The following is a 26201-nucleotide window of genomic DNA, read 5'->3' on the forward strand; positions in this document are numbered from 1 at the left end:
TTCGCTATTGGACACGTCTCAATTCGCTTTCCCATTGGCTGTCGAACAAGTTCTCTCTCGTAGCCAATCACAAAGAAGGGCTGCCGCTCCGCCCGAGTTGTATATAAGGCAGGCGGTGAGGCGGCCGTCACTGCTCGGTCAGTGTCGCCGGTTTCTCCGTTGCTGTTGCTGTTGCTGAATCGCTGCGATGTCCGGACGGGGGAAGCAGGGCGGGAAGGCGCGCGCCAAGGCCAAGTCGCGCTCGTCGCGGGCCGGGCTGCAGTTCCCCGTGGGCCGCGTGCACCGCCTGCTGCGCAAGGGCAACTACGCGGAGCGCGTGGGCGCCGGCGCCCCGGTGTACCTGGCGGCCGTGCTGGAGTACCTGACGGCCGAGATCCTGGAGCTGGCGGGCAACGCGGCCCGCGACAACAAGAAGACGCGCATCATCCCCCGCCACCTGCAGCTCGCCATCCGCAACGACGAGGAGCTCAACAAGCTGCTGGGCAAGGTGACCATCGCGCAGGGCGGCGTGCTGCCCAACATCCAGGCCGTGCTGCTGCCCAAGAAGACCGACAGCCACAAGGCTAAAGCCAAGTAAATGCTTTATGAGGCTTGACAGGAGACAAAGGCTCTTTTCAGAGCCACCCACATTTATCATAAAGGGTTGTATCACTATTTCCGGTTATCTAGTGCGAGGAAACAGATACACGTAAGTCTTAAAATTCTTTATGATGCTCTTCTTGTTCCCGTTGGAGATTGTCTTAATGCTAGCTAATTTTCGCAAAAAACCTGTTGTCACCGAGATAGAATGTTTAATGATTTTTTAAAATTTTAAAATCTTTTTATTGACTAATGTATTACATTGTGTCAACAGTGGGAAGTAGTGCTTATATATTGCCACAAATATCTCATGTCCCGGCCAGCCAGCTCCGACTTCCCTTTCAGTGCTGCGTTCAGTAGATAGTAGAGGACAACATCAAAGACTTAATAGCAAACTGGGTTGTTTCTATTTCCTTTAGAGGGAATAAATAGGAGCTAGTAACTGTCACCCTCATGTTTCAGGGAAAGGAATGGGAAGGGAACCAAAACTTGCAGATAAAAAAAAAGATTAAAGCTTAGAATAGTATTTCACGGTCCTGGCAGCGAGCTGGAACTAATGGTTTCTCAGCAGGAGGTGCGTTCCCAGTCTCCGGTCCCTGACTGATCCACTTGTGCTGCCTTTGAATGCTCACGTATGAGAGTCCCACCGGCTCTCCTTGGCAGAATTGTACAACACTAGGGAAAGACACCAGGCAGGGTGGAGTTGCCTGTGTTCCCAAGGAGCACTCTGATGTGATGTGCCACTACGGTGCTGGTCACTGCATTACACTGGAGAGAGCACCATCACTTTCAGTTTTATTTTTTTGGCATTCGTCACTGGATCCATGCCCTCTTCTCCCTGTGGTTTGGGATGTTTCGAGCTGGCACTTGGTTTTGGGAGAAAGTGAATAATTCTTTGAAAAGCTGCTGCTCTTAAAACAGGCCACAGTGTTGCTTCAAAGTTTAACTCTCTGGTGATGCCCTGCTGGCTTCCAATTTCCTTCTGGCTTTAGTGGGGCTCCTCCTGGCTTATTTTTCCCTTAGCATCTCTTGCAGGCTCTTGGCTGTAGAAGCCAGTAGCTTCTTGGCTTCATGAGGCTCTGTCTTGCAGTTTGTGGCACCGCAGCAATGGGAGCAGTTTTCAACATGACCATCTTTCCAAATCTCTTTCCTCCAGTACAGGGAAAATGATGTGACTTAACACCTGTGACATGGTGTTCACTGAGTTTAATTTTCCTAAAACTAAGTCAGTGATCAGTTCACCCTTCCACAGGGGAAGGAAGTCCACACTGCCCTCTGTGTCACCTTGTTCCACATAATGAAACTGTCCTCTGCATATTGGATTGTAGCGAATAATGGGAAAGACTTCTGAGAAAAAACGTGTGTATCATCTCGATGTTGTGTGACTAAAATAATAATAGAGTGATTAAAATATAATATAGTGGACTGTGAGTACTCTCAATAGAACAATTTTATGGGTTACTTTGCCTAAGAAAAGGATGTCTGGTATTAATGGTACAGTGGTAATAATCAAGAAGATATCTAATTAATAATCATTATTGTAGTTATTAATCTCTTTTTTTTTTCTGCTAAAGAATGTGTTTAGTCATTATGTAGTTTTCCTTTTGAGTTACATACATGGGAAATAAAGCCATAAAATAAAGATAGGGCTACATGACGTCTAAATTATGAAGGGCCACAGGACCTCGAATGTGTATTGTACAGCCAGATGGTCTTGTGATAACGCTTTATAGATGTGGTTTACTAACACTGGGCTAAGTGGGCAGAACTGTTTTGAAAATACATGTATTTCCTAACTACGCCGGTGTGAGAACCAGCAGCCTCCTTTGGTCTGCACAGACGGACTTCTGGGTATTTGACAATAACTTTTTTTTGCAACAGCAGAATGGGAGAGGATGGTAAAAATGGGAGCACTTAGTGACTCTGACAGGACAGACCTTGGGGCAGGGCATCACCAACCCCCCGATGCCACATCCCCACTCGCCTCCCTTTTCACCACCCCGGCCCCCGGCTCCTGGGGCTTGGAGAAAGTACGCAGTTTGGAAGGGCGGGATGTGGGATGCACTGTGGCTCCCAGACTGACGAGTTGGCTGTGCTTTAAAATGAAGGAATTATATGTGAATTTGTGGTTGGTTTGTTTTGGTGTTCTTTGGAGGTTTTGGGGGGGGTTTTTTGTTTGTTTGTTTGTTTGTTTGGTATTTTTGGTTGTTGTTGTGCGATTTAATCACCAAAGTTTTGTTTGGGCACATTAAGGAGGAGCATTTGGCTGAAGTTGAGTTATTCTGTTGCCGCATAAATATAGCGGGGGGAGTGTGGAGGTAAGTAACAGAGTGGATGGTTCCCATCCAGAACCATCATTTCTCCAGCAACAACAAAATCCTTTGGGTTTGTTGGTCAGGCTGTGACAAGCACGTATTTTCCCGCTCCTTGCGCTGGTGCCAGGGACACTGATTTAAGGACTAATCAGGACTTTGAGGAGGGAAATGGCGGGATGGAGCAGGACTTCAATGGAATGGGAGTCTTCTGGGATTAGGAGCTCATCAGGTAATGCTACTCAGTGGCTTCCACAAACACTCTGTGTGCTGCAAGAGGCCCCTGGGAACAGCAGGAAGAAGGCATGTTTCCTGGAAGGGCAGAGCAGGGCCCTGGATTTAAAAATCCAGAAACAAGATATTTCCTCCTCAATTTCATCCCAGCCCCCAGTTAACGTTGTTTTTTTTGTTTTTTTTTGTTTTTTTTTTTTTTTTTGTTTTTTTTTTTGTTTTTTTTTTTTGTTTTTTTTTTTTTTTTTTTTTTTTTGTTTTTTTTTTTTTTTTTTGTTTTTTTTTTTGTTTTTTTTTGTTTTTTTTTTTTGGGTTTTTTTTGGTTTTTTTTTGTTTTTTTTACTTTACCATAGTCAAGAAACAAATTTGTAGGGTGAAGCAGAAAAGTAGAAATTATTCAGTTCAGATAAATGCTGTCAATTAATCTCTTTTGCAATTTCCTGGTGTTTCCATGTTCTTTTTACCATGCCATTTCCTGCTGAGAAATGTGAGCTGCTACGGTAAGTCTGAAGTGCAGCACATACACATCCTATGAGGTTTTGCATGACATATAAGTCTCAGTTAAGGCCAAAATTTCAGCAGCTATATATCTGTGTGAAATGTGACCATTTCATGTCTTCCATGGGGTTTTTGGCAGTAATTTCAAAAGCCCCTGCATGCAGAGAGTAGAACTGACTCAGGTAAACTTGGCTTCCTGAGCCAACTCAGCTGAGTCCAGGCACCTGCTCTGCCTGTGATGCAATCGGTCCAGCCTGCTGATGCTTCGAGCACAGGTGAAGGCAGCTCTGTTTAAAGACCTATTTGATGTGTTGAAAGATTGGGGCTATGCCATTCCTATGGTAATTTTTGTCCTCTTTTCAAAGTGAAATGATTGAAGGCACTAACCTTGCTGTGTCCCAAGATAATAGGGGAAAAAAAACCCAAACTTGATCATGTGGAGTGTTCAGATTGTGTTTTGTTGCATGGCTATTTGCTACAAAGGGCGAAGAGGATGCATACCAGAGGTGTGCATTTCTTCACAGCTCTGATACTGCACAAAAGGAGGTCAAAATCTTTCATCTGTTTGAAGTTCAGATTTCAGATGTAACACTGTGTGCTCTCTTCTTATTTTAGGAATTACTTCTTCCATTTTCCTATGACTTTTGCAAGTAAAAAAAATCTACATTCAATATAAGTAGAAGTACAAGTACAAAAAGGTTGTGGATTTTATGTAGGATTAAAATTCCAATATGTTCTAGAACTCTTTTCAATCTACTTTTTTCCTAGTTGTAAAATGAATTATGTTAAGAATTGCTTCCTGAGATTTTCAGTATTGAAAATGAGAGAAAGAACTTTATTTATTAAAACCTTTTATCATTTTTGACATGAAATGCTTTTGGAACAACCACTTTGATAGGACTACAGTTAAATAATATATTTATTTGTAGCCGTGAAAGAAGTCTAACCAAGACCACCCTTTCCACCAACACAGGCCTTGGTTCTGTGAGCCCAGTCCCTGAGGAAAGAGCCGCCTCTGCTCATTGTAATGCTTCTTCCTTCCTTGTATGTGTGTGAGCTGGGAAGGGAGAAGTTCCCAGCTGCATTCCCATCTACTTTCAGGCCTCTCCTCCAGTGAGATTTATGTCATGTTTTGAGCTGTGCTGTTCTCGGAATGGCACAACCCTTAGACCAGGTTTTTGGAACCTGAAGTCTCAATATTTTTCATTTACCATCTAACCTGGGCAAATTTTCATCACTGGTTGAAAACATTACATCAAGGTGTGTATAAGACACAATATTTTGCTCTAGCTGCAGTCAATACTTTCTACTGCAACTGTAATTATTTTAAAACATAATATTTTCTATTTAAAATAGGAAAGAAAGCCTCTGGGAAACTGACATAGAAATAATTTTTCTTGGGTGTCAGGTAATTATACTCTGTGGCTATAAAAAATTATTTCAGGTTTGATAGCAGATATTGCTTTACTTCATTAATAAAAAACAAAACAAGCATAAAAAAAACCCAACCAAAAAAAAAAAAAATCCCCACCAAAGCCCCACAAAACCCCAGGAAGTAGCAAAAAGTTGCTGCACACCATCTGTGATTTGTTCAGGTTTTGGTCTAGGTGTATGGCATCTATTTCTCATTTCTGATTCACTATTCACTCAGTGAACTAGAGAACAGAGACATTTGTTTGCCCGGCTGGTGTATTTCACTTTTGCAGAAATAAAAAGAGAGGGTGTTTTCTTTTTTAAACATGATGATGAATAAACATAAATTTTACTGCAGGGATGGTCGTCTGGAGAAGATATACATTCTTCCAGGAGTGATATTAACTTTATTATTCTAGTAAAAGTAAAATAGGGGAATTTTTTGAAACTGATTGTGTTGTTCTTCAGTGTTTCTTTTTTGATGTTCATTTACTACAGGACTAAACTGTAATGTCACTGATAATTTGAGATACAAAAAGTTTCTGATATTAAAAAAAATGACAAAAATGTTTGTATTACCAAGTGTAAATATTCCTCATATTTCAGATGCCATTAATCAAGAGGTATTTTGAAGGTAAACATGGAGGGTAGATTAAAGGCCAACATGATGGGCCTGTTTATAGATTGTGTTCAAACACTTCTCAATTTTGAGGATTATTTGGATTAATAACTTGGCACTGGAGGGTCAACAAGCTGGGCCCTAGGGCACATGAGCTGATGAGACTGTAAACATTTTGATAAAAATAATGTCACAAACACAGAACAAGCTGAAACTAGCAAGACAGAAGCAGAATGAAGATGGACCAAGGAACCAATTGCAAGAATGAGCTAACTTCAGAAAGAGGCCAGCCCAGCGACCAAATAAACCAATATGGCCACCACCAAGAATTAAATTACTGGATTTGGGGATTGGATGATGGGCGGCACAGATATAATTTGTGTTGCAATCTGGTGAAGGGGGGTTCTCTTTGCAGGCATCAAGCTCCATCTGCTCTGCACACTGGATAAAGAAATTATTTACTTAGTGAGTTGGAAACTCATTTTCAAAGAGGAATCTAGGGCAGGAAAACTGTTTGAGGGATCATCTGCTTAGCTCCTTCATGGTTTGGTGGCAGCAGTAATACTACCTGCTCTACAGGATGATATATTTGAACATCATGCCCTCTTACTGGCACTGGGTGATGTCATCTGGCAGGGTGTCTTTAAGAATACAAAGAGGAGTGCTCAGAAATAAAAAGGAAATAATAGTACTGAACATGAATTATGGTAGAATAGGCTGTCATATGTTTCTATACTATTTGCATTAGTGGTTTTGAATGTTCATCCTATTGTGGCATGAAATTTTTAAGATTTATTATCTTTGGTGAGCTTAAATCCTACTTTTATGTCTGGTGTAGAGAACAAGTTCAAAAAATCATCCAGCATAGTAGTTCTTTGTCAGTTCAGAAACTGTTCTCAGCACTGTTAGAAAAGTGAGTTATGTTGCAATCAGATCTGATGTCAAATGTATGCTCACATAATAGCCCCCTAATATTGCCTTATCATTCTTACTGAAACTGAAAGACCCAATCAGCAACATTTTGTTTTCTGTTTAGTGAAGAGTTTCATTGGCCTAGAAACAATTTCAGTGAGACAATCGATTGTAAAAATCCTCTGAATTTCTGTGATGGTCCCTAATGAAGTGTGCAACATGTACCACAAAAATACAGGAAAGGCAAAATGAACACTTATGAGCTGGGAAACCAAAAGGCATCACCATGACCCTTCGTTAAATCAGGCAGCAGGACTTTCCCATGCTAGTTGCAGTTTGAACTGGAATATTTTTAAATGACTGATTATACAGAATAGGCACTGACAAATTCTTCAGGTGATCATCTTCACCTGTCAAAATATGAGTTCTTCTTTGTGCTGTTCTAGTGACCCAGAAAAACTTGAAAGAGCCTAGAAACTGGAATATACAATGGTTTGTTAATCTTTTAAGGTGTTAGACATATACAAGCACTTGGAATAAGAAATCTGTTTCAGTTTGCACTGAAGTACTTGGAGAGATAGCAAAACACCATTTCAACCTGATAAAGAGGAGTTTGGAGAAAGCCTCGTCCCACTGGATATCTGAAATCCAATCTGAGAAGTACCCATAACCCTTCGAACTGAAATTAACATTTATTAGGTGACAGATTTATGAGACCTTGTGACCCATATTCTTACCTGTACTGCCTAAGAATCTGCAAGACAGTAGTAGAAAGTTCTGTGATTCTATGGTCCCTGTATGAATTATGTTTATAAATTCACAATATATACTTGACATTTAGGATTATTCAGATCCAGTTGTAAAGTGATAATGGCTTTGATCTGTGTCTATGGTGACATGTAATGAATTATCCAAGAATGAGAGGGAGCAACTCAGAAAGCCTGCAGCTTGAGCCTAACTAGTAGCTATGTGATAAAGTCTGGTAGCTTACAAAGTCAGCCCAGTGTCTAGTTTCTTAGTGTTTAATAGTTTTATTAATATTAATGACAGATAAATGGAGAAGGGTCAGATAAGTAAAAAAAAATATTAATCTTCATGTGTTTTCTTACTTGCAAGGAGAACCTAAGACAGTCACAGGGGGAAGCTAGGTAAGTTATTGTAAAAAAAAATCACATGAACACTAGAATTATAAAGACAAGTCGTGAAGATAAATGAGATTTTATAAAGTACTTTTGAGTTATATTGATCACTGGGTTATTTGCAAGAGCCTAAGATAAATGTCACTTGTGGACACATAAATTCTTTTATAGTATAATGCACTGTACTAATTTTAACTTCTGCAACAAAAATAACCCAAATCTCCCAAAACTCCAAAGACTGAGCACCATCAAGTGGTAGATCTTATTAGAGCAATGCCGCACGGGGATGAGCATCCACTAATAACCATTTCGATTCCCTCCCAACTAGAAAAGTATAGAAATATATCTATCCTTCAGTTTACAAGAGACATAATATAGAAAGTAGTAAGGCTTTACTGATATATAACACAATTCTGAAAATCGTGTAAAGCATAAATTAAAGAAAGCATCACCTAAGAAAACCCCACAAACACCCACACCCATTTAAAAGTGTCTTCACGGCTATATTGCAGTTAAAGAATGTTCATTAACACAGTAAACTCGAGAGCAGCATATTATTAAAATAACCCCTAAAGTTGTATGTGAACCCCAAAAGCCCTTTAATGAAAAAAAGAAGTGAAAAATAAAGTGAGATACCACAATAAGAATGTACAGCTCTTTTTTTGAAAAAGGGGCTGGCTCTTAAAAGAGCCTTTGGGTTAAGCAATAGGTTTACCAAGGATTTACTTGGAGCTGGTGTACTTGGTGACAGCCTTGGTGCCCTCGGACACGGCGTGCTTGGCCAGCTCTCCGGGCAGCAGCAGCCGCACGGCCGTCTGGATCTCCCGCGACGTGATGGTGGAGCGCTTGTTGTAGTGCGCCAGGCGCGACGCCTCGCCGGCGATGCGCTCGAAGATGTCGTTGACGAAGGAGTTCATGATGCCCATGGCCTTGGACGAGATGCCCGTGTCGGGGTGCACCTGCTTCAGCACCTTGTACACGTAGATCGAGTAGCTCTCCTTGCGGCTCTTCTTGCGCTTCTTGTCGCCCTTCTTCTGCGTCTTGGTGACCGCCTTCTTGGAGCCCTTCTTGGGCGCGGGGGCAGACTTGGCCGGCTCAGGCATCACGACAACGGCTCGTCTCCGAACTCCAGGGAAGAGCGCTGGGATCAGCCCACGGGCGCAGTGAGCAGAGCCGGCTGCACGCCACATATTTATAGCAGCTCTATGCAAATTAGCAGCATTGGCACCGCGCACTCTGATTGATCAGACCACATCATGACGTCATCACTGCGCAGTATTCGCGTCTGATTGGTTAGAATTGGATTCGCCTTCTCATTGGCTGCAAATCACAAGACCTATTTCTCAGCCTATCAGCGAAGGGACGAGATAATAAAACGAGAGCAGAGCTGGTGAGCGCCCTGTGCCGGCTTTGCTGCGCTCGAGTTTGTGTCCGGAGGGAGCGAAGCGAGGAAAGATGTCCGGGCGCGGGAAGCAGGGCGGGAAGGCGCGCGCCAAGGCCAAGTCGCGCTCGTCGCGGGCCGGGCTGCAGTTCCCCGTGGGCCGCGTGCACCGCCTGCTGCGCAAGGGCAACTACGCGGAGCGCGTGGGCGCCGGCGCCCCGGTGTACCTGGCGGCCGTGCTGGAGTACCTGACGGCCGAGATCCTGGAGCTGGCGGGCAACGCGGCCCGCGACAACAAGAAGACGCGCATCATCCCCCGCCACCTGCAGCTCGCCATCCGCAACGACGAGGAGCTCAACAAGCTGCTGGGCAAGGTGACCATCGCGCAGGGCGGCGTGCTGCCCAACATCCAGGCCGTGCTGCTGCCCAAGAAGACCGACAGCCACAAGGCTAAAGCCAAGTGAGCCCCAAAGGAATAAACGACCCATTTGCTTTTTTGGAAAACCCCAAAGGCTCTTTTCAGAGCCACCCACATGGTCCTAAGGGAGCTGAGTTATCCCAACAAGCGTGAAAGCCATTCTAAATTAACTACTCAACCCATGTTTTTAACTTTTTTTTATTATTTTTTCTTGGATGTTGTAGTAATGTTCTCCATATTTTCTTTAGCAAAGTCGCGCTAAAACGTTCTACTCATTTAAGTAGTTTCTGGTAGCCGATGTTCTCCGTTCAGTCCTTAGGTCGGGAACATAAGGACACCATTAGCTGAGAGTTCCTGTCCCTCCCCCCTTTTTTGCCTCCTTCTCCGAGTGGCTGATAGAGTTGCGGAGATACGAGGCACAATCATCTTCAGGGAAGGGTGGGGGTAGGGCAGCGGGCCGGGATTTCCGCTGGCCAATCCTTGGGCAGGGCGGGCGTTTTCAATACTTAAAGCTCCTTCTTTCTTATCGGGAACAAAAGGATTGGGAGAGATCAGCGCTATCTTTGTGTCAGTAAAGAAACCCTCCCCTCCTCCCCCTTATCAGACAAAGGCATTTACCGAGAAATCTCAGGATAAATAATTCAATAGAGTAGACATGGCTCAGTAGTAGCGCGCCTGGCAATTGCAGTATTTTGTTACAAAATATATCTTTAAAAAACATACATACGATTTTTTATCAAATCACTATAAAACATTGGGTTTTGCTAGTCAAAAGTAATCAATCGGAGAAAAAAAAAGTCTACACTTCCCTAAAGTCGCCGCGCTCTACCGTGTTCTTTAGTATTTCTTCAGGTAATCCCAGGGAACAAAAACCCCAAGACACAATTGACCTTTTGACGACTTACGACTCGCCGGACCCTTGCTGCAAGTTACGGACGTCGGTGCATCAGCTCCTTTAGGGAAGGTGTGGGTGGCTCTTAAAAGAGCCGTTGGATAACAAAATATGTAGAACAAAACTCTTCCGGAACAATTTACTTCTTTTTCGGCGCCGCCTTCTTCGCCTTGGCCGCTTTGGGTTTGGCTGCCTTGGGCTTGGCTGCTTTGGGCTTCACCGCCTTGGCCTTAGCCGGGCTCTTGGCCGCCTTCTTGGGGCGGCCTGCCTTTGTCGCCTTCTTGGGGCTCTTGGCCGCTTTCTTGGCCGCTGCAGCCGCCGGCTTCTTCGCCTTCTTGGGGCTCTTCTTCACCGCCGCCGCCTTCTTGGGCTTCTTGGCGGCGCTGGCGGGTTTCTTAGCCGCCGGCTTCTTGGGCTTGGCCGCAGCCGTTCTCTTCTTGGGGGCTTTCTCCTTCACTTCCCCGGGTTTCTTGTTCAGACGAAAAGAGCCGGAGGCGCCGGTGCCCTTGGTCTGCACCAGGGTGCCCTTGCTGACGAGGCTCTTGAGCCCCAGCTTGATGCGGCTGTTGTTCTTCTCCACATCGTAGCCGCCGGCGGCCAGCGCCTTCTTGAGCGCGGCGAGGGAGAGCCCCTTGCGCTCCTTGGAGGCGGACACGGCCTTGGTGATCAGCTCGGTGACGCTGGGCCCCGCGGGCTTGCGGGCTTTGGAGCCGCTCGCCGCCTTCTTCGGCTTCTTGGCGGCGGCCTTGGCCCCGGGAGCGGGCGCATCGGGGGCGGCGGTGGGAGCGGTCTCGGACATCGCGGCGGTTCCTCCGGAGCGGGCGAACACAATTGGGCTGGCCCGGGTCAGATGCTCGTATTTTTAGAGCGGAGCCGCGCGCTGATTGGTGGGTTGCAGAGCCCGCCCCGCTGCACGGCCGGGGAGCCTTTCGGTGTGCTCGATTTGTGTTTCTTTGGACTAACAAAAGTGTGTTTTCCTCGGAATTTCTACCACCAAATCGCCCAATTTCCCCGGTGAGGGGGGAGAAGAGCAGGTACTTGCGTTCGGGAGAGTTTCCTGCAGCAAACACGCGATTTGAGGTAAAGGAGAGGCGATAAATCCCGTGTGCTGCTGCTGGAGAGAGCTCTGAAGGGAGAAACTTTTGTTTTTCCTTGCAAATTAAAAATTTCCTTTTGACATAAATGTTACAGCAACAACTCAGTCTTATTCTTTAGAGGGTTTTCTTGGGGTCGAAGTTGAAATCTGACGATTTGAAGCTGTTTTGACAGTTTAAATTGATTTTGAAGAGGAGGAAGTAACACAAACTCCTTTTTCAGCTCTGAATATGGATTAAGAACCGGTTCCTTTGACCATGTGTTTTACCTACTAAAACGCTAAAGTCTAGTGAAATAGTGTCTGGTACAACCTCCTATTCCACTTTTTATAGAAACATAAGCAATTTTTTATTATCTGGAGATTTATTAACACACAGTTGGTTTATTTTGTCTTCCTGGAATTTCAGTACAAGGCAGGCAAAGTTACTCTGCTGCCCTGTATGGGGTGTTTTCTTTTTGTTTGTTTTCCATACAAATTTTTCAACCAATTATTGAGTAAATCCAGCCATTTGCTTATCACGTTCCATTTTATTTTGAAGTATATAGTTATTTAAAACCTTATGTTATGAACTGCAGCTTTGTAAAAAGAAAGCAATCTGCTAAACTTCTGTTTTTTATGGAAATTATCTTTGTCTCTGGTAATTTAAGATTTGCAAGGACTACCCTTGCAGTTTAGTAATCATGCTCTTCATTCCCAAAGAATATTATCTTGTTTCATATTGTCTTAAAATTAGTAGAATTTCAAACCATGATACTGTTTGGATTTTTTAATGTGTCTAACAGAATATGGCTGCACAAAGGTTTAGTTGAAGCCTCTGAATTCCGAATCCTCTTCTCTCTCTAAATAAAACCCACCTAATTTTTACTTGTGCATTTTATAGCAATCACTGAACTGAGGAAATAATTTTATGACAGAAACTGGAGCACTTTGTGATAACCTGAGTTTTAACAAGGGGAGAGGTAGGCCATAGGTCATTCCTAAAGAACCAGGAAGGAGTCAATCAATACTGATATCTGATGGAGGTTGGTGTAATAATGCTGAACAGAACAGAGCTCTGGATTAATATTTCATTAATCTGTAACTTATTAGGAAAAAAAAATGTGTAATATCCATTGCCTTTTGTAGTTGTTTAAGAACCACAAAGACTACACTACAGCCAGCCCTCGGTATTACCTGATATAACATACAATGTGAATACAGAATTTAAGTACGTATTAACAACAGAAATTCAGAGTGTATGAGTAGATAGTTTTGGGGAAATGTGATTCTATTTCTGTGTCATGTTTTTGTTTACAATGGCTATTTTGTAAATACTAAAATGTATATAAGATGAGAGGTTTAGCTTGATGTAAAAATGTGTTTCAGGGAATATGAAATTGTGAATAAATGCAATGAAGGGAAAAATTGTGACCTCCACCCCATAATGATAAAATGCCATAAAAATGGTTGCAGTGAAAGTGCACCTGAGCTCTGCAATACTTTAAGGGGAAAATAATTGAGAGAAGAGCTAATCAAATTGTGACTTTCAAGGTCCTGTTGGCAATACTGTGTAACACAAAATAAGGATACGGGCATTAAATGGACTGGATGTGGGTATTGCAGATACACCTTCGGAAATTGCCAAATGGAAGTAAATATTTTGAAGCCTTTATCCTGTATACGTTAAACTGTGAATGAACTTTTCCATTGATTTCACTGTGTAGTGTAATAAGGTAGCAATTGCTGGGATGATGTGAAATTTATCAGTTGCCTAGAGGCTTCATTGCACATAGACAGAGGAAAAGTATAGACCATGAGTGACATGACAGCAAAATGAAAAATTCTTTTTTGCTTATTCTTGTTCTTTTGAGCACATATACTTCAGTAATCTTCACTGAAGGAAATGTAAATATTCCAACTCTCATTTGTGGCTTCACAGAGTCTTCATTCACATTTGTTGGTGGCAAAATTGAGGTGGCTAAAATGGTCACTATCCCAGTTTTCTTCCTGCCTTTTTCCCCAGCAGTTACTACCCTTTGCCCATTTCCAAAGAGGACTACTAAGTGTACATGTGTCAGCTTCTCATCTCCAGTTGCAATCTAGTAACTTAAACTGAACTAACTTGAGAAATTTCATGACAGAGAAGCCATTTTTAATGGTTTTGCAGCAAAGAGATAAACCAACTTGACTGATGCAGAATTGCTGCTTGGAACACATATTCTTTATGTGAAAGAAATAGATGCAGAAATGATATTTTGAGAAGTTAGGGTGCATTTTGCAATTTTAAAAAGAGCTGCTTTGCAGTCAGAACATATGTACTCGGGCAGAGAAAAAATGTGGTGAAAGATTACCTAAAAGGCAGAACTGTGAGTTTTACCTTCAGCTGAGCAAATGAACAAGGGATATAATCCTGTTTTATATTGAGAATATTTGAGGAGAATATGATTGAGAAGACACTACACAGACTGCTACATGCAGCTTTTCCCAGTGAGACTAGAGGGAGGTAGAATTCATTATTCAGTAACAGAAGGAAAGCAATATCAGGATCTCCAGAGATACTTCTGGAGAGGGCACCACTGTAAGGTCTACTTCATATGAATGACTCCAATCCTTTTCACCTTACGGGCACCCCAGCAGGCCACACTACATCAAAAACCAGCAACCTGAGCCCTCTCTGCGAATTGCTTCCCTTCAGATACCCAAATTTGTCCAGCTTTTGCAGTTACCTTTAAGACCTCTTGGCATAAGCAAGGAGACATAGGAACAACAGCCAAGGGCTGGCACTACACCTGAGAGTTATCAAACGTTCCCATCTGCAGTTTAGGACCTGCCAATACTTGTTCCTATGGAAAAAAAGCTGTGGGTTATATTTGGGTATGTCTGCATGAGGGAGATGTAGCACAGTAGTTGTTCCCAAGCAGTTTTGTTAGGAGGCATTAGCATGAGAGCCAGCCACACAGTTGTGGCTGTGGGCTGCTCTGCCTGCTGTGGCTGGGTGCTGTGGTCAGTCGTCCTCAGACAGCTGAGGGAGGCACAGCTCTTACACTCGGGCACCAGTGCCCCTCTCCTTGCTTCAGGCAGCAATTTCCAGAGAGATTTAGGTGAGGGCCTTTACATTATGTTCTGCATTCCCACATACATGTTCCACAGGAAAGAGGTATAAATGCTCCCTGCAACTGTGATTACCCTCCTATTAGAGTGTTACACCCATGCCTTACCTGCCCTCAGTGACATCATCTTTCATCTGAGTTTCAAATATAATAACGCTTGTGTGATCCAACCAGCCAGCACAGTTTAGCAACTTTTGCCACTTAGCTAAGGAATTTTAAAGTGAGATCTACCAAACTAAAAACTTGTTGCAGCTCAACAGAACAAGCCTCTGCCTCCATAATATTAATGTGTCTGCTGCTACTGCTGTTAAGGCTCCTAAGTATCCTGAGGTCGCATAAGACGTTTTAAATTCAGGGTATGGGTGAGCATCTATAGGAAACAGAACAAATAGGGTAGGGCAACATGACTGTCCTTATAGACTCAGCTTCCTGGAATGTTGTACACTCCTCCCTGTACCCTTGGTTAAGGGTTAGGGCACCTGTTGTGTCCTCCCTTCTTTATTGCCATGACATATAATTTGGAAATTGAAAATCTATAGTCTAAAACCTGGATATGTCCATAGTTAGAAGGCACAGGGAAGGAAATTCTTTCTGGGAAAACAAAACAAAACAAAACAAAAGTAAGAAAAAATGCAAGGGGCCAAAACCTTTCTGAGAGCAGCTAATGATGAAAAAAAATATGGATTTTGTTCTTTACTGTGTGTGTGTTTATTAGCTCAATGCATTTTTACTTTTTTCACACACAATTAAAAGGTCATCAGACGGATATCAAAGAAAAGAATTATCTGTACTTCAGAGTACTTCAGTCTTCTAAAACTAATCCAAGCCACTTGAAAAGTTGTGTTCTGGATCACCCTGGCATGGTTCAAATGTCATCAATGGGAGATTGAAGACGCCTCAGGTGCTTAGACAAACTGTCCCTGAAAGGTGAACAACATTAACAGAAGCTGCATCAGCTGTGGCTGCCCGAGGAAATTGTCTCCTCCTGAACTGAGAGTGCCTTGCTTTGGCCTGCATTTAGTAGTGAAGTCTGTCGAGGAAGGGTGACACCATGCTGGTGACTTTTCATAGCAGCCTCTCCATCAGCACAGAATCCTGGCTGCTCAGACTAGTAAGCAGCCCACAGACAGTGATGCTGAGAAGCTCAGTCTTCCTCCCTGCAATACTGCAGCACTTCTGTGTATTTTCTGCCCTCCACACTTTTCTGCTTGTATGACAGTGCTCTCTGTGACTTCTGGTATGCAGGAGGGAGCAATGTGATGAATCTAAATGTCACTTCCCATTCCAGCCAGAAACGTGTTTGGAACCTGTGGGGGAAAAAATGTCCTTGGATACATTGTGCATGCACAGCTAGTCTGCAATCTGCCGTCTTCCTGGTTCTTGACACCCCAGACACTGATGTGAAACACTTCCAGGTAAATTTGGGTTGGCAGGCAACTCATTTTTTGGCCTCACAGGCACTGAGAGTGGCACCCAGGCACAATGTAGGCTAAGGGCCAGAGCACTGTGTAACACTCCATATGAAGGTGCTCCCCTTAAGTGGTGCTGCCTTCCTGTTATTCATTAGAGGTGTAAAGGTGGAGCAGGTACTGGCTCTAGACAAGGCTGTTTGTGCCATCTTTCTAGAGCAGGAGAATTGCAAGTTAGCATTTGGAAGCTCACTCTATAGATTGTTTTTCCATAGAAGGGAACAACAAGGTTTTGAAGAGTTGTTCACTGTGTAAGTATTGTGCAGCAGTTCACGTTTTTACAATACAGGCTTTGCAGCTGTGCAGTCCCTTATCTGGTGCCAGAGGAGACCTGTCTCAGGTCAGTATGTTGTCCAGACTGCCAGGGGCACTGGAAGGGCTGGCTGGTGCCTTAATTTCCCCCCAATATATTAATGAGGCCAGCAGCTTTTCACTTCTGCTGTCATACAGTTAGGAGGCTAGGAAGTCAGCAATCTGGTTTCAGAAACTCATGAAACTATATATATATATACACGGTTTGGACACATTCAGGAGGAACATATTTCATCTATTTTGTCTGCAAATTGCCTTGGTCCCAAAAAATACTGACTTACATAATGAGCGTATTTAAACTAAATCCTGTTCTTTCTGGCACAGTTTTTTCTGCTTTGGAACTGAAAATGCCATCAAGATTTCGTTGATTTGGTTTTGAAATAGGGAATAGAGTAACAAACTTTAACTTTTGTATGCTGTTTGAGGTTAGCAGTTTGCAACATCCGACATTTAATTGCATAGTTAACAAGACTAGCACAGAAGCAGAGAACTGAGCAGGTGGGAGCAGGGATCGACAGACAGACAGCTGTATAGAGGCGGTAAGTAAAGAGAATCCTGCTGGAGTTTGGGTTTGCTCAAACGGCAATGAGACATGTATAAGGAAACTTAATAGGTGAAATTACTCCAAGCGGTTGAAAAAGGGTCCTGGTGATCAATATGTTGAACATTTTGAGTAATTCTAATGTTAATTGTCCAAATCTAAGGCACAGTCTTTTAAATAAAAAATTCACTAGGATAAAGAAAATAAAAAGGAAGAAAGAAAGAAAGAAAATAAATAGAAACCAAACCTAAATGAAGGAAAATTTGCAATCTCTTCTTGTTTTATCAATTCTTTAGAAGAAAACAGGCCTTGGCATGCTTGAGTACGTAGGAAGACTTTCAAGGGCTATCACTGTCAGCTGTATCAGTGGATGAAGACAGGAATTTTTGTTTGGATTTGACACTAATGAAAAAAATGGGTTCTTAATCTTTAAGTCTGTTTGAGGTTTGATTTTTATTTTCATTTTACCACATGTGCTTATTTTCCCTACATGGTAAATGGTCTTCAGTTTGTGGTTTTGTTTGGGTCTTTTAGGATGGCTTTTTTTCATCTTCCCCTTAAGTAGCAGGCTCATCTCGTTATGGTCCTTTCAAACTTGAGGGACACACAAGTTCTATTAGGCTAGTGGGAACACAAAAGCTCTAAGTCTGGGAGGGGTCAGAAGAATACATAGTGTAGTGGTAAAACTTGTTTCTTAAGTTAGTAATATCAACAGGGATTCAGAGTGGGGAGAAATTAATGGGCGTTATGAGCAGGACAGCCTTGAGATTCTGCTCTCTTTGAATTGCACGCTGGACACATAATTGTAACACTTGAAGAAATGAGAAATTAACAGGAAACTACTTTCTGGACCAATATCCCAACTCTGACAGAGGCTAGTAAATAAAGAGAATAAGAACAATACCTGATAAACTCATCAAAGTGGTCCTTTGGATTTTAGTTCTCTGTAGGCCAGAGACTCAATGAGTCAAAAGGGGCGTCTTAGGACAGGGATGAATTAGGGAGCCTCAAATGGATTTTTCTTCTTTGTGTATAGCAGTTGCTTCCTCTAGACAAAACATTTTTCTTGTTTTGGGATTGCTTTAGCATTACCAATCAAAAGGCTGAGCAATAGGTGGGTGAGAGTGGTAGATGGACAAATACGTGATGGAGATGTGAACTAACTGGACTGTGTCCCTTTAGTGCAGGATAGTCACAGTGGAGAATTCCATTAATATGTGGTTAGCTGTCCTCAGTGTGTGCCTGTGTTATAAAATGCTGCTGGAAAACATGCATGAAATGGAACAAAATGCCCATCAGCAAAGAGAGTGAACTTAATACCTGTCCCTGTAGCTGCAGAGATGAAGATAATACATATGAAAGAGAAAGAATGGCAAGTCATATAAAGGAAGAGATAAAAAGGAATCGAAGGTCTTCAGGGCCAGGCTGAGACAATCTTACATGAAATATCTGAGCTAAACGATGCTGTGAAACAGTTACTTCATCATAATATTTTTAGACCGTGTCATTTTTTCAGACTTACCCTGCTGGAGTCACTGTTACTAAGGCAGAAAAAAATTGCCAGAGTCCATGAGAAAAAGGGTTACCAGGGTTCACAGAGATCTTTCTAAGCAATTAACCTTCAAGGACTTTCCTCTGTCTCTGTGTGAGTAGTGATGTGTATATTTGGCCATGATGAGCACAGGCAAATTCTACATATTGGAATTGTTTTAATTTCATAGGCCCAGTAGGCTCTGAACTACAAATGGAGGACTGCAGGCATAGCCAACAGAAATGAGGAATAGATTGGAAAGTCATAATGACTGATTTTCAGAGCCATGAAGTTAAACCAAAATAACAAAGAGAAATGTCATCACTTGCAATGTACCCTTATGAGAGGAAAACATATTACATGAAAGAAAGGGTATCTACTCAGAATTGTGTCAAGCCTTTGAAAACATGGGGCTATACATGAGAGCAGCTGCCACAGCCATTTTTGTTGTGCATTTCACATATGTTAATAATTTGAATGCAGTTAGAAGTGATTACCTAATGGAAACACAATGCTTTTTGTATATCACTAGGATGTCTGGAATTTAATGTGAAGCAAACATTATAGGCAGAAAATAAAGGGTGAATGGAAGGTAAACACTGCAGACACTATGATAAAAAATACAAGGTCTTTAGTTCATTGCTGAAAAAGTCCTGTGCAGATTGAGCACTGATACAATACTCTTGAGATTCAGAAAAACTTTCAGAGCTTTCAGAAAAACAAAGGTTTCCTTCTGGTCTAGGCAAGATTTTCCTCATCCTTCATGGTATATAAGACAACTACTACCCTAAGGCCATGAAACTGGCAGAAGAGTTCTTACGTTTCTCAGATGGTTCTCACTATACCAAATGCCTGAAAACAACCTCAGAGGTGACAAGATACGATCACCATGGCCGTAACAACCGCCACGGCTCTGCGCAGGGGCACTGTCGCATCATCAGAAAAGAAAAAAAAATTAAAAAAAAAAAAAAAGGGTTTCTGCGTTCGCGCCGCAAGCGCAGGGAAAGAAGCGGGGACCGAGGGGCGGGGGCACAGACGGAGGCGGGGCCGCGGCGGGCGGGGAAGGCGGGCGGGGCCCGGGGCGGACAAAGGGACGGAGGCGGGGCCCGTCCCCCGCCCGCCGTGCCCGCCCCTGCTCCCAACCAGGTCCGACCACACCGTATAAAGGCCGCGGCGCGGGCTCAGACGGCCCAGAACCGCTGTCGGTGGTGGTTGTGCAGTCATGTCTGGTCGGGGCAAGGGCGGCAAGGGGCTCGGCAAGGGCGGCGCCAAGCGCCACCGCAAGGTGCTGCGCGACAACATCCAGGGCATCACCAAGCCGGCCATCCGCCGTCTGGCGCGGCGCGGCGGCGTCAAGCGCATCTCGGGGCTCATCTACGAGGAGACGCGCGGCGTGCTCAAGGTGTTCCTGGAGAACGTGATCCGCGACGCCGTCACCTACACGGAGCACGCCAAGAGGAAGACGGTCACGGCCATGGACGTGGTCTACGCCCTCAAGCGCCAGGGCCGCACCCTCTACGGCTTCGGCGGCTAAAGCCTTGAGCTCCTGCCGGACCATCGCCACAAAAACACAAAGGCTCTTTTCAGAGCCACCCACTTTTTCCTTTAAAAGAGCTGTTGTTGCTGTGCGTTAAAAATTGTTACTTTTCTTCCCTCTTGATTTTTTTCTCTTTTAAGGCGGTGTAGCAGCTCCTTTGTCGCAATTCGGGCAGGTGGAGCCGCCGCTCAGCGGCCTTTTCGACAGGAGAAAATCCAGCAAAAACCCACATGTCAAAAAAGAGTAAATTGCCCTTCCCCATGAAAGTTTAAGGAAACTGCGATTAGGCGTAGATTCTCCCCGACAAAGCGCCAAAGCAACATTTTCCCTCTTATTCCCGCCTGTGTCTGGAAAGGAACCGGAGAAGCCCCTGCAGGGCCTCTGCTAACGTTGCGGAGGAGCCGTTTTTACGGGCGGCGCTGGCGGCCGCGGCACCGCAGGCCCGGGCCCACAGAGCGTTCAGCGCCCGCGCCATTTCCGAACAGCCCGAGCGGGCCGCGACTGGCTCCGGGACATTCCCCGCTCCCCTCCTCCCGCGCTCGTCCCGGCACAGCGGCTCCCTGTGCGCCGGGAGCGGGAGCGCAGCTCCCACCGATCCGGGCCCGCCATGAACACGCGGCCCGGCAGAACAGGCCCAGGCTGGCGGGAGCAGGGACGAGCCGAACCAGACACGCACCCAAAGACCAACACGAGCGCCGTTCCCCTTCCCTCCCCCTCGGCGCCGGCTGCGCAGCATCTCAGGCTCTTTTTCAGAATTAGTGGGTGGCTCTGAAAAGAGCCTTTGGGTTTCGCTTCTGGGCTCGGGACGCTTCCCCCGCGCGCCTTATTTGCTCTTGGCTTTGTGACTCTCGGTCTTCTTGGGCAGCAGCACGGCCTGGATGTTGGGCAGCACGCCGCCCTGCGCGATGGTCACCTTGCCCAGCAGCTTGTTGAGCTCCTCGTCGTTGCGGATGGCGAGCTGCAGGTGGCGGGGGATGATGCGCGTCTTCTTGTTGTCGCGGGCCGCGTTGCCCGCCAGCTCCAGGATCTCGGCCGTCAGGTACTCCAGCACGGCCGCCAGGTACACCGGGGCGCCGGCGCCCACGCGCTCCGCGTAGTTGCCCTTGCGCAGCAGGCGGTGCACGCGGCCCACGGGGAACTGCAGCCCGGCCCGCGACGAGCGAGACTTGGCCTTGGCGCGCGCCTTCCCGCCCTGCTTCCCGCGCCCGGACATCTTTCCTCGCGCGCTCGGCGAACAAAAGCTCCGCTCCCGACGAAGAACCGCAACTCAGTGAGGCGTCGGCCCGAAGCTTCCCCTTTTATACCCCCGCCCTGCGCGCGGCCGCCGCCTCCTGATAGGCCGAGGCGCCGCTCGGGACACGCGCGGCCCAATGGCGCAGCGAAACCCGCGCTGACCAATCGCGAGGGGCGCAGCGCCGAGAGGCCCCGCCCGCGCTCCCCACGCGGCCAATGAAGAGCCGGGCTGGGCGGGCCCCGGCTCCAGGCCCCGCCCACGGGGAACGAACGGCCGCTCCCGCCGCCGCCCGGACCCGGCCCGCACCGTGTTCGCTCTCCCGCGTCTTATTGTTCTTTTAAACGTCCCCGGGCTGCGCACTGCGGCTTGGGTGGGCTCAGTCGAGGAAAGAAAGAAGAGAGAGACAGTGGGGCTGTGTGCGGGAGCGGGAAAAGGAGGACAGCCGGGAAATGCCCAGACTGACAAGGGAGCATTTCCCTTTGTTCCACGGTTGGTATTATCTCCGCGAGAATTCGCCAGATTGTAACAGTTTCGATCCTCTTGCAAGCTTAGAAAACGTCTCACACTACTGCACTTCGGAAAAACACAACCCTCTCTCGTGCGTATCCCTTTTAGTACGCAAACTGAAACACTCTCCGTTAACTCTACGAATATATATATATATTGAGGTTTTTTGCTTTTTCATTGGGCCTATACACTTAATGGAAACACTGCAGTGTTACAGCTTCTTTTTTTGTGCACGTAGTGGCTCTTAAAAGAGCCTTTGGGGTGTTTTAGTTTTTCACAGATAATGTTCTCACCAGGCCTATGCGCGCTCTCCGCGGATGCGGCGGGCCAGCTGGATGTCCTTGGGCATGATGGTGACGCGCTTGGCGTGGATGGCGCACAGGTTGGTGTCCTCGAAGAGCCCCACCAGGTAGGCCTCGCTGGCCTCCTGCAGCGCCATGACGGCCGAGCTCTGGAAGCGCAGGTCGGTCTTGAAGTCCTGCGCGATCTCGCGCACCAGGCGCTGGAAGGGCAGCTTGCGGATCAGCAGCTCCGTGGACTTCTGGTAGCGCCGGATCTCGCGCAGCGCCACCGTGCCGGGCCGGTAGCGGTGCGGCTTCTTGACGCCGCCCGTGGCCGGCGCGCTCTTGCGGGCAGCCTTGGTGGCCAGCTGCTTGCGGGGCGCCTTCCCGCCCGTCGACTTACGCGCCGTCTGCTTCGTGCGCGCCATCGCTCCCACCAAGAGCAGCCAGAAAACGAGTAAGGGCAGCAGTGAAATCCTGCCAGGACTGGAGGAGTATATATAGCACTAGTGCCTTCTCTGATAGGCAGAGCGGACGGACTGAGCTTCATTGGTGGATTCAAATTTCAAAGTTCCCGCCCTTGGGAGATCCCGCCTACGCCTTTCAGCCCGTGTTCTCACTCGCCACTGATAGTGTAAAAAGCCATAATGTATTACCGTTTGCGGAACCGCAAAGACTGAGCGTTGTCACTTATTGACAAAACTTTACTTCATTTTTAAGTCATTTAAAGATTAAAATCTTATTTTTCACCTTATGCATGCATTTAATTATAGCTTTCTGATTAAGTCACGTTTATCATCCTTCAAATGTGAAATTTTGAGTTTAATTTTAGTGGATATATTTGTGCGGGGATAATAAGAAAAGAGATTCCCTGGAGAGTATTTGTACTTTTATTTCAACACCTTAAATTATCAAAGAAATAGGCCAAAAGAAGGGGGGAAATAGTAGCAGAAAGTATCTACCTAAAAGAAAAAATAAAAATGTATATTAAATGACTTAGGTGTTGCTTAAGTATGAAAAACATTCAGAGCTTTTAGTTCTCTATAATAATACATTGATAGGCAAGCTTTGTTAGGCAGCTGTGATACAAGAGGATATGGCTAGGTAACAATCAAGACCTGTAACGGAATATTTAGACGCATTTTAGGTTTTGAATGAAGTGCCTTTGTCAAATAAGGTCTCATTCCACTAAAAATATGGGAGATAAATGCTCCCTTGTCAGTCTGGGCTTTTCCCGGCTGTCCTCCTTTTCCCGCTCCCGCACACAGCCCCACTGTCTCTCTCTTCTTTCTTTCCTCGACTGGGCCCACCCAAGCCGCAGTGCGCAGCCCGGGGACGTTTAAAAGAACAATAAGACGCGGGAGAGCGAACACGGTGCGGGCCGGGTCCGGGCGGCGGCGGGAGCGGCCGTTCGTTCCCCGTGGGCGGGGCCTGGAGCCGGGGTCCGCCCAGCCCGGCTCTTCATTGGCCGCGTGGGGAGCGCGGGCGGGGCCTCTCGGCGCTGCGCCCCTCGCGATTGGTCAGCGCGGGTTTCGCTGCGCCATTGGGCCGCGCGTGCCCCGAGCGGCGCCTCGGCCTATCAGGAGGCGGCGGCCGCGCGCAGGGCGGGGGTATAAAAGGGGAAGCTTCGGGCCGACGCCTCACTGAGTTGCGGTTCTTCGTCGGGAGCGGAGCTTTTGTTCGCCGAGCGCGCGAGGAAAGATGTCCGGGCGCGGGAAGCAGGGCGGGAAGGCGCGCGCCAAGGCCAAGTCGCGCTCGTCGCGGGCCGGGCTGCAGTTCCCCGTGGGCCGCGTGCACCGCCTGCTGCGCAAGGGCAACTACGCGGAGCGCGTGGGCGCCGGCGCCCCGGTGTACCTGGCGGCCGTGCTGGAGTACCTGACGGCCGAGATCCTGGAGCTGGCGGGCAACGCGGCCCGCGACAACAAGAAGACGCGCATCATCCCCCGCCACCTGCAGCTCGCCATCCGCAACGACGAGGAGCTCAACAAGCTGCTGGGCAAGGTGACCATCGCGCAGGGCGGCGTGCTGCCCAACATCCAGGCCGTGCTGCTGCCCAAGAAGACCGAGAGTCACAAAGCCAAGAGCAAATAAGGCGCGCGGGGGAAGCGTCCCGAGCCCAGAAGCGAAACCCAAAGGCTCTTTTCAGAGCCACCCACTAATTCTGAAAAAGAGCCTGAGATGCTGCGCAGCCGGCGCCGAGGGGGAGGGAAGGGGAACGGCGCTCGTGTTGGTCTTTGGGTGCGTGTCTGGTTCGGCTCGTCCCTGCTCCCGCCAGCCTGGGCCTGTTCTGCCGGGCCGCGTGTTCATGGCGGGCCCGGATCGGTGGGAGCTGCGCTCCCGCTCCCGGCGCACAGGGAGCCGCTGTGCCGGGACGAGCGCGGGAGGAGGGCAGCGGGGAATGTCCCGGAGCCAGTCGTGGCCCGCTCGGGCTGTTCGGAAATGGCGCGGGCGCTGAACGCTCTGTGGGCCCGGGCCTGCGGTGCCGCGGCCGCCAGCGCCGCCCGTAAAAACGGCTCCTCCGCAACGTTAGCAGAGGCCCTGCAGGGGCTTCTCCGGTTCCTTTCCAGACACAGGCGGGAATAAGAGGGAAAATGTTGCTTTGGCGCTTTGTCGGGGAGAATCTACGCCTAATCGCACAGTTTCCTTCAACTTTCATGGGGAAGGGCAATTTACTCTTTTTTGACATGTGGGTTTTGCTGGGTTTTCTCCTGTCGAAAAGGCCGCTGAGCGGCGGCTCCACCTGCCCGAATTGCGACAGAGGAGCTGCTACACCGCCTTAAAATAGAAAAAAAAAACAAGAGGAAAAAAGAGTAACAACTCTTAACGCACAGCAACAACAGCTCTTTTAAAGGAAAAAGTGGGTGGCTCTGAAAAGAGCCTTTGTGTTTTTGTGGCGATGGTCCGGCAGGAGCGCAAGGCTTTAGCCGCCGAAGCCGTAGAGGGTGCGGCCCTGGCGCTTGAGGGCGTAGACCACGTCCATGGCCGTGACCGTCTTCCTCTTGGCGTGCTCCGTGTAGGTGACGGCGTCGCGGATCACGTTCTCCAGGAACACCTTGAGCACGCCGCGCGTCTCCTCGTAGATGAGCCCCGAGATGCGCTTGACGCCGCCGCGCCGCGCCAGACGGCGGATGGCCGGCTTGGTGATGCCCTGGATGTTGTCGCGCAGCACCTTGCGGTGGCGCTTGGCGCCGCCCTTGCCGAGCCCCTTGCCGCCCTTGCCTCGACCAGACATGACTAAACAACCACCACCGGCAGCGATTCTGGGCCGGCGCCGCCCGCGCCGCGGCCTTTATACGGTGTGGTCGGACCTGGTTGGGAGCAGGGGCGGGCACGGCGGGCGGGGGACGGGCCCCGCCTCTGTCCCTTTGTCCGCCCCGGGCCCCGCCCGCCTTCCCCGCCCGCCGCGGCCCCGCCTCCGTCTGTGCCCCCGCCCCTCGGTCCCCGCTTCTTTCCCTGCGCTTGTGGTGGCAGCCCTGCATCTGTCTCTGAAGTTTTGAGCGAGTCCCCCCAGTGGAGTCGATCTGGGTTCGGTGTGTGCGGTCTCAGGTTACTCGGAAAGTTGCAGGCCCTGGGCCCTTGCGCTGCGGTTCAGTGGCTTTGCCGGCTCCGGGAACCTGTTCAGCCTGTCTTTGTGCTCTCTCAGTACTTTGTTCCCGAGAAGCATCAGGAGCTACTTTCCTGAACTTTGCCTTCTCTCCTACCACCTGCTGCGCGTCGTGCTCGTTCTAATATTGTCACATCACTTTTTCTTCCAGATGACATAAGAATTAGAAACATATTTGTCTTCCTATCGTTGTAGCTCTTTCAGTTTTACAACAAATATTTTCTACCTTACGGTGTTGTTTTAACTACAGCACAACATACATTTTTTTTCACCTGTCAAATTTGGATATAAATAACCTGCCTTTTGTAAGTACTAATTTTTTCCAAGCATGGGCACAGATCTTATGATTAGATCTTATTTTATTTCTCTTTGTGAGCAGCACTAAATCCCCATAATCTCTTGTTTCCATGCTGTGTACAGTATACTGGGAACTTATATGAAGTACTATATGAAGATATATCAGCAGGTAGAGCTTAAAGTGAAAATAATTGCCAGAAAAGTGTATGCCCACTTCATCAGTTTTTCTCCTTTTTTAGATACTGTTTTTGAGCCTATCTGTGCTCTGGAAGCATCATTTCATGTGGATATGTATATGTATATATAACC

The 26201-nt window shown here is 47.0% G+C and overlaps 9 protein-coding genes across 10 annotated transcripts; 4 read left to right on the forward strand and 5 right to left on the reverse strand.

The window, feature by feature from the left end:
• The first annotated feature begins 152 nt into the window (after window positions 1–152).
• On the forward strand, window positions 153–2191 carry LOC310908820 (histone H2A-IV). The gene has a single exon (XM_083860231.1). The coding sequence runs from the start codon at window positions 188–190 to the stop codon at window positions 575–577; it is 390 nt and encodes a 129-aa protein (XP_083716357.1). The 5' UTR covers window positions 153–187; the 3' UTR covers window positions 578–2191.
• A 5381-nt stretch (window positions 2192–7572) lies between these two features.
• On the reverse strand, window positions 7573–8965 carry LOC310908814 (histone H2B 1/2/3/4/6). Of its 2 annotated transcripts, XM_083860224.1 has the most exons (2): window positions 8430–8965; window positions 7573–7686 (listed from the first exon to the last, which is right to left on the reverse strand). In XM_083860224.1, exons 1-2 carry the CDS (start codon window positions 8891–8893, stop codon window positions 7605–7607), a joined length of 546 nt encoding a protein of 181 aa, XP_083716350.1. In that variant the 5' UTR covers window positions 8894–8965; the 3' UTR covers window positions 7573–7604. The 2 variants fall into 2 exon arrangements, with proteins under 2 accessions (XP_083716350.1, XP_083716351.1); XM_083860225.1 differs by having other exon boundaries at window positions 7581–8853.
• Window positions 8966–9053: 88 nt separating this feature from the next.
• LOC310908819 (histone H2A-IV) lies at window positions 9054–9567 on the forward strand. The gene has a single exon (XM_083860230.1). The coding sequence runs from the start codon at window positions 9159–9161 to the stop codon at window positions 9546–9548; it is 390 nt and encodes a 129-aa protein (XP_083716356.1). The 5' UTR covers window positions 9054–9158; the 3' UTR covers window positions 9549–9567.
• A 120-nt stretch (window positions 9568–9687) lies between these two features.
• LOC310908811 (histone H1.01-like) lies at window positions 9688–11221 on the reverse strand. Its single transcript, XM_083860221.1, has one exon. It carries the CDS (start codon window positions 11191–11193, stop codon window positions 10534–10536), a length of 660 nt encoding a protein of 219 aa, XP_083716347.1. The 5' UTR covers window positions 11194–11221; the 3' UTR covers window positions 9688–10533.
• Window positions 11222–19177: 7956 nt separating this feature from the next.
• On the forward strand, window positions 19178–19998 carry LOC310908828 (histone H4). Its single transcript, XM_083860238.1, has one exon. The coding sequence runs from the start codon at window positions 19655–19657 to the stop codon at window positions 19964–19966; it is 312 nt and encodes a 103-aa protein (XP_083716364.1). The 5' UTR covers window positions 19178–19654; the 3' UTR covers window positions 19967–19998.
• A 758-nt stretch (window positions 19999–20756) lies between these two features.
• On the reverse strand, window positions 20757–21182 carry LOC310908825 (histone H2A type 2-C; the record flags this gene model as incomplete). The annotated part of the gene is made up of 1 exon (XM_083860235.1): window positions 20757–21182. One exon carries the CDS (start codon window positions 21180–21182, stop codon window positions 20793–20795), a length of 390 nt encoding a protein of 129 aa, XP_083716361.1. The 3' UTR covers window positions 20757–20792.
• Window positions 21183–21947: 765 nt separating this feature from the next.
• LOC310908815 (histone H3.2) lies at window positions 21948–22443 on the reverse strand. The gene has a single exon (XM_083860226.1). It carries the CDS (start codon window positions 22417–22419, stop codon window positions 22009–22011), a length of 411 nt encoding a protein of 136 aa, XP_083716352.1. The 5' UTR covers window positions 22420–22443; the 3' UTR covers window positions 21948–22008.
• A 1245-nt stretch (window positions 22444–23688) lies between these two features.
• On the forward strand, window positions 23689–24118 carry LOC310908821 (histone H2A type 2-C). The gene has a single exon (XM_083860232.1). It carries the CDS (start codon window positions 23693–23695, stop codon window positions 24080–24082), a length of 390 nt encoding a protein of 129 aa, XP_083716358.1. The 5' UTR covers window positions 23689–23692; the 3' UTR covers window positions 24083–24118.
• Window positions 24119–24549: 431 nt separating this feature from the next.
• LOC310908829 (histone H4) lies at window positions 24550–25235 on the reverse strand. The gene has a single exon (XM_083860239.1). The coding sequence runs from the start codon at window positions 25221–25223 to the stop codon at window positions 24912–24914; it is 312 nt and encodes a 103-aa protein (XP_083716365.1). The 5' UTR covers window positions 25224–25235; the 3' UTR covers window positions 24550–24911.
• Between the last annotated feature and the right edge of the window lie 966 nt (window positions 25236–26201).

The sequence above is a fragment of the Zosterops lateralis genome, assembly GCF_965231275.1.
Source record: "Zosterops lateralis genome assembly, chromosome: 4".
Taxonomy (NCBI): Eukaryota; Metazoa; Chordata; class Aves; order Passeriformes; family Zosteropidae; genus Zosterops; species Zosterops lateralis.

What these genes read in the sequence shown, in the direction of transcription:
- LOC310908811 (XM_083860221.1), bottom strand. Translation starts at nt 11,193, where the DNA reads ATGTCCGAGACCGCTCCCACCGCCGCCCCCGATGCGCCCGCTCCCGGG.
- LOC310908819 (XM_083860230.1), top strand. Translation starts at nt 9,159, where the DNA reads ATGTCCGGGCGCGGGAAGCAGGGCGGGAAGGCGCGCGCCAAGGCCAAG.
- LOC310908829 (XM_083860239.1), bottom strand. Translation starts at nt 25,223, where the DNA reads ATGTCTGGTCGAGGCAAGGGCGGCAAGGGGCTCGGCAAGGGCGGCGCC.
- LOC310908820 (XM_083860231.1), top strand. Translation starts at nt 188, where the DNA reads ATGTCCGGACGGGGGAAGCAGGGCGGGAAGGCGCGCGCCAAGGCCAAG.
- LOC310908821 (XM_083860232.1), top strand. Translation starts at nt 23,693, where the DNA reads ATGTCCGGGCGCGGGAAGCAGGGCGGGAAGGCGCGCGCCAAGGCCAAG.
- LOC310908815 (XM_083860226.1), bottom strand. Translation starts at nt 22,419, where the DNA reads ATGGCGCGCACGAAGCAGACGGCGCGTAAGTCGACGGGCGGGAAGGCG.
- LOC310908828 (XM_083860238.1), top strand. Translation starts at nt 19,655, where the DNA reads ATGTCTGGTCGGGGCAAGGGCGGCAAGGGGCTCGGCAAGGGCGGCGCC.
- LOC310908814 (XM_083860224.1), bottom strand. Translation starts at nt 8,893, where the DNA reads ATGTGGCGTGCAGCCGGCTCTGCTCACTGCGCCCGTGGGCTGATCCCA. An exon ending in ACCAAGTACACCAGCTCCAA is followed by an intron (nt 7,687 to 8,429) that starts GTAAATCCTTGG and finishes TGACTGTCTTAG; the next exon opens with GTTCTCCTTGCAAGTAAGAA.